This window comes from Berkeleyomyces rouxiae (assembly GCF_048999995.1).
Source record: "Berkeleyomyces rouxiae strain 22BRR77 chromosome Unknown BrBRR77_ptg000003l, whole genome shotgun sequence".
Taxonomy (NCBI): Eukaryota; Fungi; Ascomycota; class Sordariomycetes; order Microascales; family Ceratocystidaceae; genus Berkeleyomyces; species Berkeleyomyces rouxiae.
The window spans coordinates 381,511-393,721 of record NW_027396493.1 but is presented as its reverse complement, the minus strand read 5'-3'; the positions used below and the strand labels follow the sequence as shown (position 1 = coordinate 393,721).

General features: G+C 55.9%; 6 protein-coding genes across 6 annotated transcripts; 4 read left to right on the top strand and 2 right to left on the bottom strand.

Annotated features, from left to right (window-relative positions):
* Positions 1 to 77: 77 nt before the first annotated feature.
* On the bottom strand, positions 78 to 1,436 carry BROUX77_003272 (uncharacterized protein; the record flags this gene model as incomplete). The annotated part of the gene is made up of 1 exon (XM_073747905.1): positions 78 to 1,436. One exon carries the CDS (start codon positions 1,434 to 1,436, stop codon positions 78 to 80), a length of 1,359 nt encoding a protein of 452 aa, XP_073605697.1.
* Positions 1,437 to 3,908: 2,472 nt separating this feature from the next.
* BROUX77_003271 (uncharacterized protein) lies at positions 3,909 to 4,296 on the top strand (the record flags this gene model as incomplete). The annotated part of the gene is made up of 3 exons (XM_073747904.1): positions 3,909 to 4,000; positions 4,072 to 4,095; positions 4,215 to 4,296. 3 exons carry the CDS (start codon positions 3,909 to 3,911, stop codon positions 4,294 to 4,296), a joined length of 198 nt encoding a protein of 65 aa, XP_073605696.1.
* Positions 4,297 to 5,586: 1,290 nt separating this feature from the next.
* Positions 5,587 to 7,985, top strand: BROUX77_003270 (uncharacterized protein; the record flags this gene model as incomplete). The annotated part of the gene is made up of 4 exons (XM_073747903.1): positions 5,587 to 5,714; positions 5,829 to 6,782; positions 6,871 to 7,151; positions 7,225 to 7,985. 4 exons carry the CDS (start codon positions 5,587 to 5,589, stop codon positions 7,983 to 7,985), a joined length of 2,124 nt encoding a protein of 707 aa, XP_073605695.1.
* Positions 7,986 to 8,883: 898 nt separating this feature from the next.
* BROUX77_003269 (uncharacterized protein) lies at positions 8,884 to 10,091 on the top strand (the record flags this gene model as incomplete). Its single annotated transcript, XM_073747902.1, has 2 exons — positions 8,884 to 9,123; positions 9,189 to 10,091. 2 exons carry the CDS (start codon positions 8,884 to 8,886, stop codon positions 10,089 to 10,091), a joined length of 1,143 nt encoding a protein of 380 aa, XP_073605694.1.
* Positions 10,092 to 10,438: 347 nt separating this feature from the next.
* On the bottom strand, positions 10,439 to 10,871 carry BROUX77_003268 (uncharacterized protein; the record flags this gene model as incomplete). The annotated part of the gene is made up of 2 exons (XM_073747901.1): positions 10,439 to 10,768; positions 10,851 to 10,871. 2 exons carry the CDS (start codon positions 10,869 to 10,871, stop codon positions 10,439 to 10,441), a joined length of 351 nt encoding a protein of 116 aa, XP_073605693.1.
* Positions 10,872 to 11,452: 581 nt separating this feature from the next.
* Positions 11,453 to 12,155, top strand: BROUX77_003267 (uncharacterized protein; the record flags this gene model as incomplete). The annotated part of the gene is made up of 2 exons (XM_073747899.1): positions 11,453 to 11,668; positions 11,790 to 12,155. 2 exons carry the CDS (start codon positions 11,453 to 11,455, stop codon positions 12,153 to 12,155), a joined length of 582 nt encoding a protein of 193 aa, XP_073605692.1.
* Between the last annotated feature and the right edge of the window lie 56 nt (positions 12,156 to 12,211).

The following is a 12,211-nucleotide window of genomic DNA, read 5'->3' as shown; positions in this document are numbered from 1 at the left end:
TATTTTTGCTTTGTTCTTTTGCATGTTGTAAATTAGTAGCTTCTATACATGTTCTATTGTCTATTCACGGAGCACCACTACCCCAGCAGCGGCATCCTCTCTCGCGCACGGTCACTCAACGACCTCGACCCGCGCGACCGAGCATCCCACCAGTCCGCCACACGGGGGCCCACTACGTAACTTACATGGCACGCCAAGCCACCCACGAAGCCGACAGCATCGCTCTTGAACGCCAGCGCCAGCGCAGCCGTCATCAGCATGACGTTCCAGCGCTCGACGCGCTCCTCATCGCCTAGCATGCGCGACACGCGGCGCCCGCCAACAGGCTCCAGCAAGTCGGCCGCGCCGCGGTTCAGCGTCGCAGCAGCCCGCGCCAGCTCGAGCCCGGCCGCCAGCACCGTGACACCCAGCACGCTGCGCGGGAACGCAGCCAGCAGCGGGCCCAGCTGCGCGCCGATGAACAGGCCTACGGCAATCTTTAGCGTGCCGAGGAGCATGACGCTGGCGCCGCTGCGCGCGCCGAAACGCACTTGCGCCGCCAGCCCGCCGCTGCCGTGGCACACGGGCATGCAGCCGAACCACGGACCGACGGCGTTCATGAGCGCGACGCTGTAGGCTAGAGTGGTGACGCTGGGCGCCGGCACGTGCGGGATCAGGTCGGCGCTGAGCGCGCTGACGGCCACCACGCTATTGAGAAGGGTCAAGGGTGCCTGGCCGACGGCCATGCTAAGCGCGCCAGGGGTTAGTTGGGGCGTGAGGGCGGACCGGGGGAGCCATGGCGAGAAGGATGGGAGGGAGGAAGGGTTAGAGGCGACGGCGAGAACGAGCCCCAGTGTGATGGCCAATAGTGCCGTGGGGAATCGCGGCGTGCGTTGCGTCGTGAGTAGTAGCGTAAATATAGCCAGAGCCCACAGCCGGTTATCAAGCCACGGGCGCACCCACGGAAGCGGAGCAAGCAGCGCAGCAGCCGGGCCGGTGGCTAGCGACAGCCCGGCGCCCAGCTGGATGCCCTTGACGACTGGGACGGGGACAGCCGCAGCGGCGCGGCGCAACAGGCCAGAGGCCGCGAGGACAAAGCACAGGGCGCCGACAGCCATGCCGGCCGCCGCAACAGCCGCGGGGTCCGCGTCGCCGCGGTGCGAGATGGCGGCGGCGGCAATGGCCTTCATGGGCTGCACGGGCAGCGGGACGCCAAAGACTGCGCCGCTGGCAATGTTGAACAGGCCCGAGAGCACGAGCGTGCCGGGCAGCGAGACGGAGCCCTGCGCGGCAAGTGCCAGAAGCAGCGGGAGCAGAGTGCCCAGGTCGCCGAGTGAGCCGGAGAGCTCGGCGAACGGGTGTGCGCGCAGCGTGGCGGCGTTGTGGCGCATGGCACGGCGCACGGCGGCGACGAAGCTGGCGGCCGGTGCGGATGGTGACGAGGACGAGAGTGGCATGGCTGGGGGAGAGGGAGCGAGGGATGAGAAAGGGAAGCAAGTAGTTTTTTGTTCTAGTGCGGACAGGCTTTCAGCATGCACTTTTGCCTAATTTGCAGGCGAGAAGCTAGCCATGCGGTGAAGGTGCATCAGAGGGCTGCGCTTTTTTTTTTCGCTCATGTTAGTGATGTAGTTGCATGTGTAACCCTAATAGAGTGGGGGGGGGGAGCATCTCGGGGTTTGTTTTGTGGAGGGGAGAGAAGGTCTCACTTTTCGGCGAGCTGTCAATGAATATAGCATGGGTGGACGTGGGGGAAAAAACGGAATAAAAAAAAAGAAAAAAAAAACTTGCTGATCGTCATCGATGTCGTCACAGCTAGTCGCCCTATTTTCTTTTTTTTTGCCGATTTACCGCCAATCCTGTTCTTCCAAAGGGATCAATTTCGGCTTTGGTAGCGCCCTTTTTGTTGCTCTTTTATTTGCCGGATTTAATCTCGTGATTTTTGTGGAGGCGGCGCTTGCAAGATAAATGCCTCTCCCATTTGGGAGAAGGGCAAGGGAGGACTAAAAAGGACGGAAAAAGAAGGGAAGAGAGACAAGGCGATGAGGAAACAAAGAGACGATCTCGATGCGAACAAAAGAAGAATACTTTCGTAGCTTTTTTCCGCTCGATTCTCCCAGTGCCGTCTTGGCGTGCCAAAACACTTGGACAAAACTTAAAGGCACATGTCAAGACCAACTTACACGGATAGCTGCAGGGCCGCGGCCAGGGACTGAGCACACCTGCAAGCACAACAGCAAAAGAGAAAGCTTGCGGTGCTGGTAAATCAAAAGGCTGGGCTGCGTCTGGCCAGTTGTGCCTCTGGAGCGAGGCTGGGGTGCCGCATCATGAAGTTGTCGAGACAGACTGCTGCTTTGTCTCCGGCTGGTGCAGCGTGTGTCCATACTTGGTCTGGGGGGCGGCAACGGGCGGCTTTTGCTGTGATGTCCCCGGCCAAGGGATGCCCTGGTCCTGGCTGTGTCTGTAAGTGCTGGAATCCCTGGACGTTGCGTCTGGCTGGCACCCCTGTGGCGCGAGATAACTATCACGTCTCTGCTTTTTCCTGGTCCTGGACTTGGACCTCGTCGGCTCCGGGCTCTTTTTTGCAATGCTACGGTTCCTCTGCAGCAGAGTTTTCACCTCGGTCCATGCAAGTAAAACAAAAAAGGAATGTTTGCTGCGTTTCTTGCGGGGGAGGAGGGGCGAGCAGAACAACGTGATATGCCTCTGCTGTCACTACACGCAGACGAGGCGAGACGCACAGAGAACAATCTGGGTTCTAGGGTTCCCCTGTGCTCCCTGGCGTGTCTCTGTGGCCATAGGCCCGAGTCCGGGTCTGGTCTGTCTCTGTCTCCATCACTGTCTCTCTTCTCTCTTCGCTTCCGTCTGCCCCCAAATCCCGCCCCATCCAGCAGCTCTCGTGTGTAATAAAACGTGATGTTGGATGCTGGCTGCTGCATTGGTGGGTAACTGGCGATAAGCTCCTGTTCCTTCGCAACAGCCAGAAGGGGCCAAAGCTAGGGGCCGAAAGAGCTAGAGGTGGAGGCAAAAAGAACATCGAGACTTTCCTCAGCGTGACCTTGGCCTGGCTGCTGGCCATTTAGAAGCACGCTGCTCCCGCCTCGTTTTGGGGTTCAAGGGCTTCTGCTCACTTCTTTCTCATCGTTCTTGTCTGCCTCGGGAGCTTACTTGCCTGTGTTTGTTCACTAAGTCCTCTTCTTCGTCTTTGTCTGCATTTCATTCTCTGTCTCCAGACGGTAAGTGTGTATTTTGTTGTTGTATTTTATTATTGTTTTTTGTTTTTATTTTTCTGCCCTGTCACTCCTCGTTGTCATTTCTTCTACTTGTCGTCTGCTATCGCCAAGCCTCTCGTTCGTCTTGTGAGATCCTCGAGACTTGGCGTGGGCTTGTTTCTTATTGCTTGGGCCCCCCAGCACGAACAGCCGCGTAGCCGAGCCAAAAAAAAAAAAAAAAAAAAAAAGAAAAAAGAAAAAAACCACTGCACTCTCCCTCCCTTCAAGACGCACGCGAATAACCTCGCCCATGCCTCTCTCTCACTCTCACTCCCTTCCAAAGCGCCCCAAATCGGCATGCTCACCTTGCAATTCTGTCTTTCCCACCATCCCTCGGCTGCCACGGCTAGCTGCTTTAGGCCAGCTTCCAAGGCCCAGCTTCAGCTTCCCTCTTTGCCGTCAGCAGAGCTGGCTCTTGCTCCTCTCTGCTGCCAGCAATGGGCCATGGCCTATTTGCCGCTCTCGGACATTCACTGGACGTTTCGGTGGAGACTAGGCCCTGCAGACCTCCATAAGATGCCGAGTCGACCGCGTCGTTTGCCGAGACCTGATCTTCTCTTTCTCTTCCTGCGATACAGCTGATTAACGCCGTTATTCTCCCGCAGACTCTCTCACTTATACCTTTATCTCTCGTGCAACCTCTCTGCCATCCTAGCCACCATGGCCGCTATCAACTCCGTCCTCGTCCGCGACACTGTCTCGCATCTCGTCAAGCGCAGAAAGAACTGGGCCCACCGCAACCCCGGAGTCATGTAAGCCAGGCCTGCAACCTCTTTTTGTCTGCCTATTGTACCCTGTTGCTAACCACGCTCTCAATGTCCAGCCTTGTCTTCTGCATCGTCTTCATGTAAGCTCCCGTTCCCTCGCCGCACGGCTTCCTTGGCGCCCTGCTTCACCCACAACCTTAAACCTTCCTAGGAACCCGCAACCCGCTCCATGCTAACATACTGCTAACCCTTTTTCTAGCGTCGCCTTGGGCCTGATCACTTTGTTCGTCCACAAGAAGCTAAAAGCCCGCAAGGAGCGCCAGTTATCGAAGCCCCAGTAAACAGAGCCATCGTCTCGTCTCCCTCCGCGGCAGGCTTTTGCTCTTTTTTTTTTTTTTTTCGAGGCGGCAACACAAAGGAACAAGAAGAAAACAAAACACCCACTCCCACCACCACAGCCGCGGCTTGGTCTGTTGGCCAGGCGCTCTTTGGCGGTGGTATCTGTGGAGTAAAACGCCCGGGCTCAGGCTTTCCTCTTATAAGCGTATCTGCCGAGGCTCTTCCCCTTTGTACGGACAGCGCTAGAGGCTTTGCTGGGACTCTGCGGCTCTTAATTTCAGAAGCATCTCAAAGATGGGTTACTTTTTGGTTAGTTACTTTGAGATATAATAATACCCATACAACTAGTTATACTCAACTATACACATATATTCACACCACCAAACAATCTGTTGGATCATGAGGGCGGAGTTGCGGCAAGGAGAGCCTATTGTTGAGACGATGTGCTAGGGTCTGGTTAGGGTTACAACAGACTTGCTCGCTCCGTTGTGATAACTAGTTCAACGACGAACAACGAAACATCTTTCCGTGAAGTGTTTGAATTATTCTTTCAATTCTTTTAAGTTCATGATTCTGTCTTGTAGCTTTCTCATCGTGTTGTTCGATGGGCCGCCAGCTTCCGTCTTGTTGGGGCGGCTGGTCTTGGCCGGGATACTCCGGTACCTGTGTCTGCAGACCCCTGCTAACACAGCCAAATACAAAACTACATGAACTTCTGTTAGCACACGATGGCCTGTGCTACAGAATCACGCGTACTCCCTTATCGCCACACAACCTCATGTTAGGAATAGGTCTAAGCCGCACTGGCCGGCCTGCTGGGGCACCAACAAGGCGCGCAACGCTTTTGGCAGTTTCTCTTTCTTTATACTTTTCTCTTCTGTCTCTCTTTTTTATTCTTCTTTTCTCGTAACGTGATTCTTTTTTTTTCTCTATTTTGTTGTGCAGCAAGAAAGACAGCGTAATTTTTGGATTTCGGGGGCGGGTTCTTAGCATTTCAGGGTTCTCTCTAGCGTTTTGATTTGTGGCGTTTTTTTTTTCTTCCTGTCGTGGTACTTTTCTTTTCCCTTTACGTCAAATCGACACATTTTTTCCGCCTTACCGTCGAGGCTGTCTTGTCTCTCTTTTTTTTTTCCCGCTGCGTGCCGTGGTTACTGCTTTTGGGCGCGGGACCCACTTCGGCATCGCGTCTCTTATCTTTCGGGCCCGGGTCGGCCCCACAATAACACGGCCCATTTCTACTTCCTCTTTTCCGGATACGCCGAATACGGTCTCGACCGCTGCACGTCACGGGCATGGCCCCCGATCGGAGCCGTAGGATCGAGAGTCCACCGCGTCGGCTGCGTGCCTGTGTGCCATGCACCAAAGCCAAGGCAAAATGCAACTTTAAATTAGAGAACCATTCACGGCATCTCTGTGACCGGTAAGTGGGATAGCCGGAATCACCTTACTTGACATGGGATCATGAGAAACGTTGCAGTATTTCATGTAGAACCCTTACTTTCCGGATGGCCATACTGACTCTGCCGCTCACTAGATGCAACCATCTTGGGATCGAGTGCACCGCCAAAACCACAAAAAGCATCCGCAAGCCACGCCAGCTTAAGCCGCTGGCAAGTCGCGTGGCGTCGCTGGAGCAGATTATTGACAACCTGACAAATCGCCTAGCGTCTGCTGAGGGCCAGAGTCACGGGGACATCTCGCAAGCCGAGGTTGGCTCATCCCACCAGCTCCCTATCACCACACCTGAATCCGCCTGCGGGTCTTCGGATGCCGGCAATGATGATCAAACAACACCGGTCGCTGGCGGCAATAGCACTACCGCGCCAGTGATACGACCGTCTAGCTCCAAGGGACCAGCTACATCAAATCCTACTGGCAATACCGGCGGGGCTACGGGCAGCAATAATGGTAGCGTTAGCGGCAGTGTAAACAGCGCCAATTTGGCCACGGCTACCAGCACTAGTGATAATACTACGCCACCCTTTGGACTCAACTGGGACCAGGTAAACTTGGCCGTGATGGAATTTAAAGCGCGCTACACACCGGCCTTCCCATTCGTCGTGGTGGACGAAAAGTCAATTGAGCAGCTGCTCGCCGACTCGCCGTTCCTGGTCCGCGCCATCATCTTCATCACCGTACCGTTTACGCCAGCTATGCTCAAAGCTATCCGGAAGGACCTGATGACGTACCTGGCCATGCGCTCGTTGGTTGAGGCGCGTGTCTCGCTCGACGTGCTGCAGGGCATGCTGATCCTGATTGCTTGGGGTCCTATTCGTCTGGCGCCCACACAAATACACCAGATGATGAATTTGTCGGTGGCACACGCGCGCAGCCTTGGAATTGTCATGCCGCGAGTTTCGCAGAATAACTGGCACACCACGAGCAGGGGCCCCGAGGACCCGCGCCAGGCGTCCATTGCCCAGAACACGAGCGGCCTGACCATGGCCCAGCAACGTGCCTACCTGGGGGCATTTTATCTTTCCGAGATGTAAGTTCTCTCTGCGCACATTTTGTTCACATTCTCTTGCTCTTTTGGGGCCTTGTTTACTGACTGTTGAGCCTTGTCCGTGCTACAGCTCTTCGTGCCGCGGCGGATACCAGCCATTGCTTAATGGCTCACCACTCGATGTACACGCCGCCACACGACTTTTGACGTCCGACACACGCAGCGACTTCATGGTTGAGAAGATTGGGAGCATCGCCGAGGTCACCAACAAAGCTACGGCCATTTTTGGAATTCCATATGCACGTGACCGCAAGCCTACATATGCCGCTGTGGTCGAGTGTCGGAGTCAACCCCTTCGCGCACAGCTTGACAAGATTGCCCAAGGGGTTGCGGCAGATCACCCTGACTTTTGTAAGTACTTGACAGATGGAGCCGACACCATGCGGCCGAGTGTGTCTTTTGTATGCTGACCGCATATGCATAGCCCATTTTCGAATGCACTACACATACGCCCTTGTGCGCCTCTACGAACCGGCAACCTTTATCACCGACGCAGCCCAGCGCACAACACCGTCCATATATCTCCTGCAAGCTCTCAGCGACTGTCTCGTAGCGCTCAAGGACTTTTTTGCCGCCTTTGTCTCTATCGCGCCGCATGCCGCGACCGGCGGCTTCCAGACGTACGCGACACTCGCGACGCTCGAGCAAGTGTCTCTCGCCGCATGTGTCGCCGTGCGCATCCTGCTGCTTGAGGTAGACGGATGGGACCTCGCACTTGCGCGGCTGCAACTCGATTTCGGTGCCATCATGGACTCGCTGCTACAGCTGCTGCGTCGGGCTGACCAGGCGCGTCTGCAGCTTGAGGCACGCTTTGCCGGCGTCCGCCGCGAGGACGGGACGGCGGTTGCCGAGGATTTTGGGAGCCTCGAGAGGTACGTCAAAAACCTGCAGCTACTCCACGTGTGGTACGAGCGGCGGAGCGCGGCGCCCGATGTCCAGGCAGTGCCGATCCCGCAGACGCAAACACAGCGGCGTCGTCGACCAACACATCATCAGCAGCATCAGGTGCAGGTAGCGGCCCAGGCTCAGGTCCCGACCGTTCAGGTACCGCAAGTGCAGGTCCAGGCGCAGCAGCAGCAACAAGCGGCTTCTGGCAGCGTGCTTAGTGGTTTTGAGCTGGACTTTGGGGCGGACTGGCCAGCCATGATGATGGGAGAGTGGGCGCTGGATACGTCGTTCTTGTAGGAGGATTGTTGAGGTTACACAGGGGATACAGGGCGATAGATGAGGGCAGGGGTAGAAGAGAAGAACAACATGCACATATGTACAAACATTTACAAGGAAAAGCATACAGACACATACATGCACAAGCGCGGATTTGCGCTGATTCATGTTTCAACAGTTGTTTAGAACCTTAGACTTTCGCAGGGTCCGAGAGCAGGTTTGTGATGCAAGCAGCCAGGATGATGGCAAAAGTCAAGAGTTGCAATGTAATCAAGAGGCGGTGAAAGAATAGCAGACAACAGCGGATTATTAACCAGAAGAGGGCAAGACTTTAGCCTAAACGACCGCGGCTGCAGTAGTCTGTGGGACGGAGACTAGACGGAGACTAGACGGAGACTAGACGGAGACTAGACGGAGGCCGTATTGCGGAGGCCGTGATTGGCTGGACTGAGAAAGACTTTTTGTGGGGTTTCAAATGATGGACTGGTCATTGGTCATTGAGTGTGAGAGACAAGATGAGAGGAGAGGCTGATGGTGAAAACTCGGGAACACCAAGAAAAAAAAAGAAAAAAAAAAAAAAAAAAAAGTATCCAATTGCTTGGAGTTTCCTTGTGCTTGCATATGCCAAGCTCTTGTTGGTCTGTGGGGCTCGAGCCTCCCCCGCTGACGTTGTTACAGTGCCGAGGTTAGCGACGGGTTTCAGCGTGTCAGACGGGACTTACAGAAGGGGGGACCCTGGAGAGGGGCGCCCAGAAGGCCTGGAGCAAAAATCTTTTTTATTTCACTTTTCTTGTCACTCTTTTATCTTTGTTCTCCTTCTCGTCTTCCCTTATTCTTCCTCTTCGCTTATTCTCCTCCGTCTTCCCTTTCCCTCCCTAATTCCTCTGCGCCCGCCGCATCACCCATACTGTTGCACATCATGTCCTTCTCCAGCCTTGTGCAAGATCTCGCCCTCCGCGATTCCGGAATGCCCCGCCGCCGGACCGACCATTCTAGCTCGGCGTCGACCGTCGATGACCGCTCCAACATCTCGCGGCCCTCATACACCAGCACCACGGCGACGACCGTCAGCATCTCGGGCGATATTGCCAGTCAGCTCCATGGCGGCTACTACCACCCGCTGGCCCGTAGCTGGCAGGCCGAACACCAATTGACTAAGGTACGGGCCCGCAGACCGGCATTCCAATGCTCTGCCCCTGTAGACACATATTAACCCTCCCTTAGGACATGCTCATCTACCCCGTATTCGTCTCCGACAACGACGACGAACAGGTCGCCATCCCATCGCTGCCAAACCAATGCCGCGTTGGTCTCAATCGCCTGGTCCCTCTGCTCGAGCCCCTAGTGCACAAGGGCCTCAAGTCCGTCATCCTGTTCGGAGTGCCGATGAAGCCCGGCTCGAAAGACGCCCTGGGCACGTCAGCCGACGACCCGGAGGGCCCCGTGATCCGCGCCATCCGCCTGCTGCGCCAGCGCTTCCCGCATCTATACATCAGCGCCGACGTGTGTCTGTGCGAGTACACATCCCACGGCCACTGCGGCATCCTGCGTGACGACGGCTCGCTCAACAACGAGCTGTCGGTGCACCGCATCTCCGACGTCGCCGTGGCCTATGCTATGGCCGGTGCCCACTGTGTCGCCCCGTCTGACATGAACGACGGACGCATAAAGGCCATCAAGCTCAAGCTGATTGAACAGGGCATTGCTCACCGTGTCACGCTTATGTCGTACGCAGCCAAGTTCGCCGGTGCCTTGTACGGGCCCTTCCGCGACGCTGCTGGCTCGTGCCCCTCGTTCGGCGACCGCCGCTGCTACCAGCTGCCCTCGGGCGGCCGGGGTTTGGCCCGCCGCGCCATTGTGCGCGATATTGCCGAGGGTGCTGACATCATCATGGTCAAGCCGGCAGGCCAGTACCTGGACATCATCCGTGATGCTAAGGAGCTGGCGTCAGACATGCCCGTAGCTGCGTACCAGGTCAGTGGCGAGTTTGCCATGATTCACGCTGGTGCTAAGGCTGGTGTGTTTGATCTCAAGGATATGGTTTTTGAGTCGACTGAGTCGATTCTGCGGGCTGGCGCTACCATTGTGATTAGCTACTTTACCCCTGAGCTGCTGGAGTGGCTGTAGGCTGGCTATTGAGGCTTGGATGACTCTACTGGCTCCTGGGGAATGCAGCTGGGATGGGTGTTATGTGATGGACGGCATATGATAACTTGGAGTTTGGGACGGTATTTTTGGCTGGGAATTTCTTTTCGTGGGGCTTTACATGCTTTTTTGCTTCTTTATATTTTGCTAGCACCGGCGTTGGGCCTGAACTCTCTCCTCTTAGTACACTCGTATATTTTTGGTAAAACAGAACTGTTTAGACATTTTCTTTTGACTTTTTTTTGCTGAGCAGAGTGTCCCATTGAGATAGTGGTTTAGGATATATATGCTATATCGTAGAAAACACAACTAGCCTCCTACATGAGCCCTCACTCGCGCCCACTCGCTACACGTGCCCACATCCGCTGGGCACTCATCTCCATCTTCTCACGGACGTCGTCCCAGTCGGTGTTCTGCAGCGTGCGCACGGCGTTCTGCAGCTCACGGTTCCACCGGTCCTTGGAGGCATCGACAATGTTGGCGTGGGCTGCCGCCTCAACCTCGGCGCGCGTTGGCGCTGCCCGCGGCGGCACCGGGTCTAGCGCGCTGGCTAGCTGCGCGTTCTGCGCCCGGATCACGAGGGCCTGGTATTCGCGGTTTCGCTGATGCGTCAGCAGCGAGAGGTAGGCAAGACCTAGAGTGACGGTCACGCCGCCGGCCTATTTGGCGAGTACAGCAAAGGTTAGCGAGGGTTGAGAGAACGGAGGGTAGCCAGTGTACTGGGAAGCGGGAGCCACCTACAAAGCCTGAGTTAAAGCCCATGGTTGGAAGCGACAAAAACGAGAACTGTCCGGAATTTCAGAGCCCGGTGAATGAAGAGAGAAAAAGACAAAAAGAAACAGCTCTATTTAGCATCACCCAATCAATTCCTGCCCGTTGCTCTCAGGGGCGTGTTTTCGTCTCCTGCGGGGTGTTGTTGTCGACAAGCTGTGAGGCTATCACGAAGACTGTAGTTTTCACACCCTAACCCTCGGAATTCGAAATTAACACCCGGTATAAGCGGAGTTGGCGTACTAAGGCACTCCCCGGATGGTGTGGATCTTGTCATAACTCAAATAAATACAGCCCTGCTGAATCGTCATCACGTGACGCCAGATCCATCACAGTTTTGCATTTGCACTGGGCCCGCCCTCAACGACAGCGCCGACTATAACCCGCTCCTCCTCCGCGCTCAGCCCTCCGAACGCAGGCGGCTTTCGGCATTTCAGCAAGTCCGATACAACCAGTGGATCCCCTGATCGGCAACGTCGTGGCACTTCTGCCATTGAGAAGAAGCTTATACACCGAGACCGGCACCGACATCCACTAACACCCACCTACACACACTCCCCGACACACGCACAATGGCCGGTGGTCACGTTAAGTACAGACACCTTAGCCGCACCTCGGCTGCCCGCCAGGCGCTGCTGCGTGGCCAGGTCACACAGCTGGTCAGACACGAGCATATCAAGACTACCTATGCCAAAGCCAAGGAGACTCAGCGCATGGCCGAGAAACTGATCACGCTGGCGAAACGGGACTCGGTCACGAGCCGCAAGCAGGTGCAGGCGCTTCTCTATGTAAGCAACAAGTCTGACGGGCGGACAGGGCAGACCGCCGACAGGCTGGCCATCCTCTGCTGCACCTGTGGAACCCCCTCTCTACAAGAGTCACATGCTAACAGGACCTCCCGCAATCCAGACCCCTCACACCCTCCTGCCCAAAGTCTTTGGCACCCTTAAGTCTCGCTATGCCTCTCGTGACGGCGGATACACGCGGGTGACGCGCACCGAGCCGCTAGACACGTACGACCAGGCCGAGTCAGCTGTGCTGGAGTTTGTCGACGGTCCGCGCGACTCGCGCTTCATGATGACCGCCATGGCGGTGGCACGGGATCGGGCGCGCGGTGCGCCATCGACCGACATTACGAAGCTAAACGTCAAAAAGGTCACGCGCGGCCGGCCTGTTGAAGAGTTCGAGGCCATGGTGGACCGTTTGCAGAAGAAATATGGACATGCGCTGAAGAAGGACTTTAAACCGGAGCATGTCGTTGCCAAGGAACTGTAGAGCGGAGAGAGAGTGGATGAGAGAAAGAGAGAAAGATGAAGCATTATTGACACCCA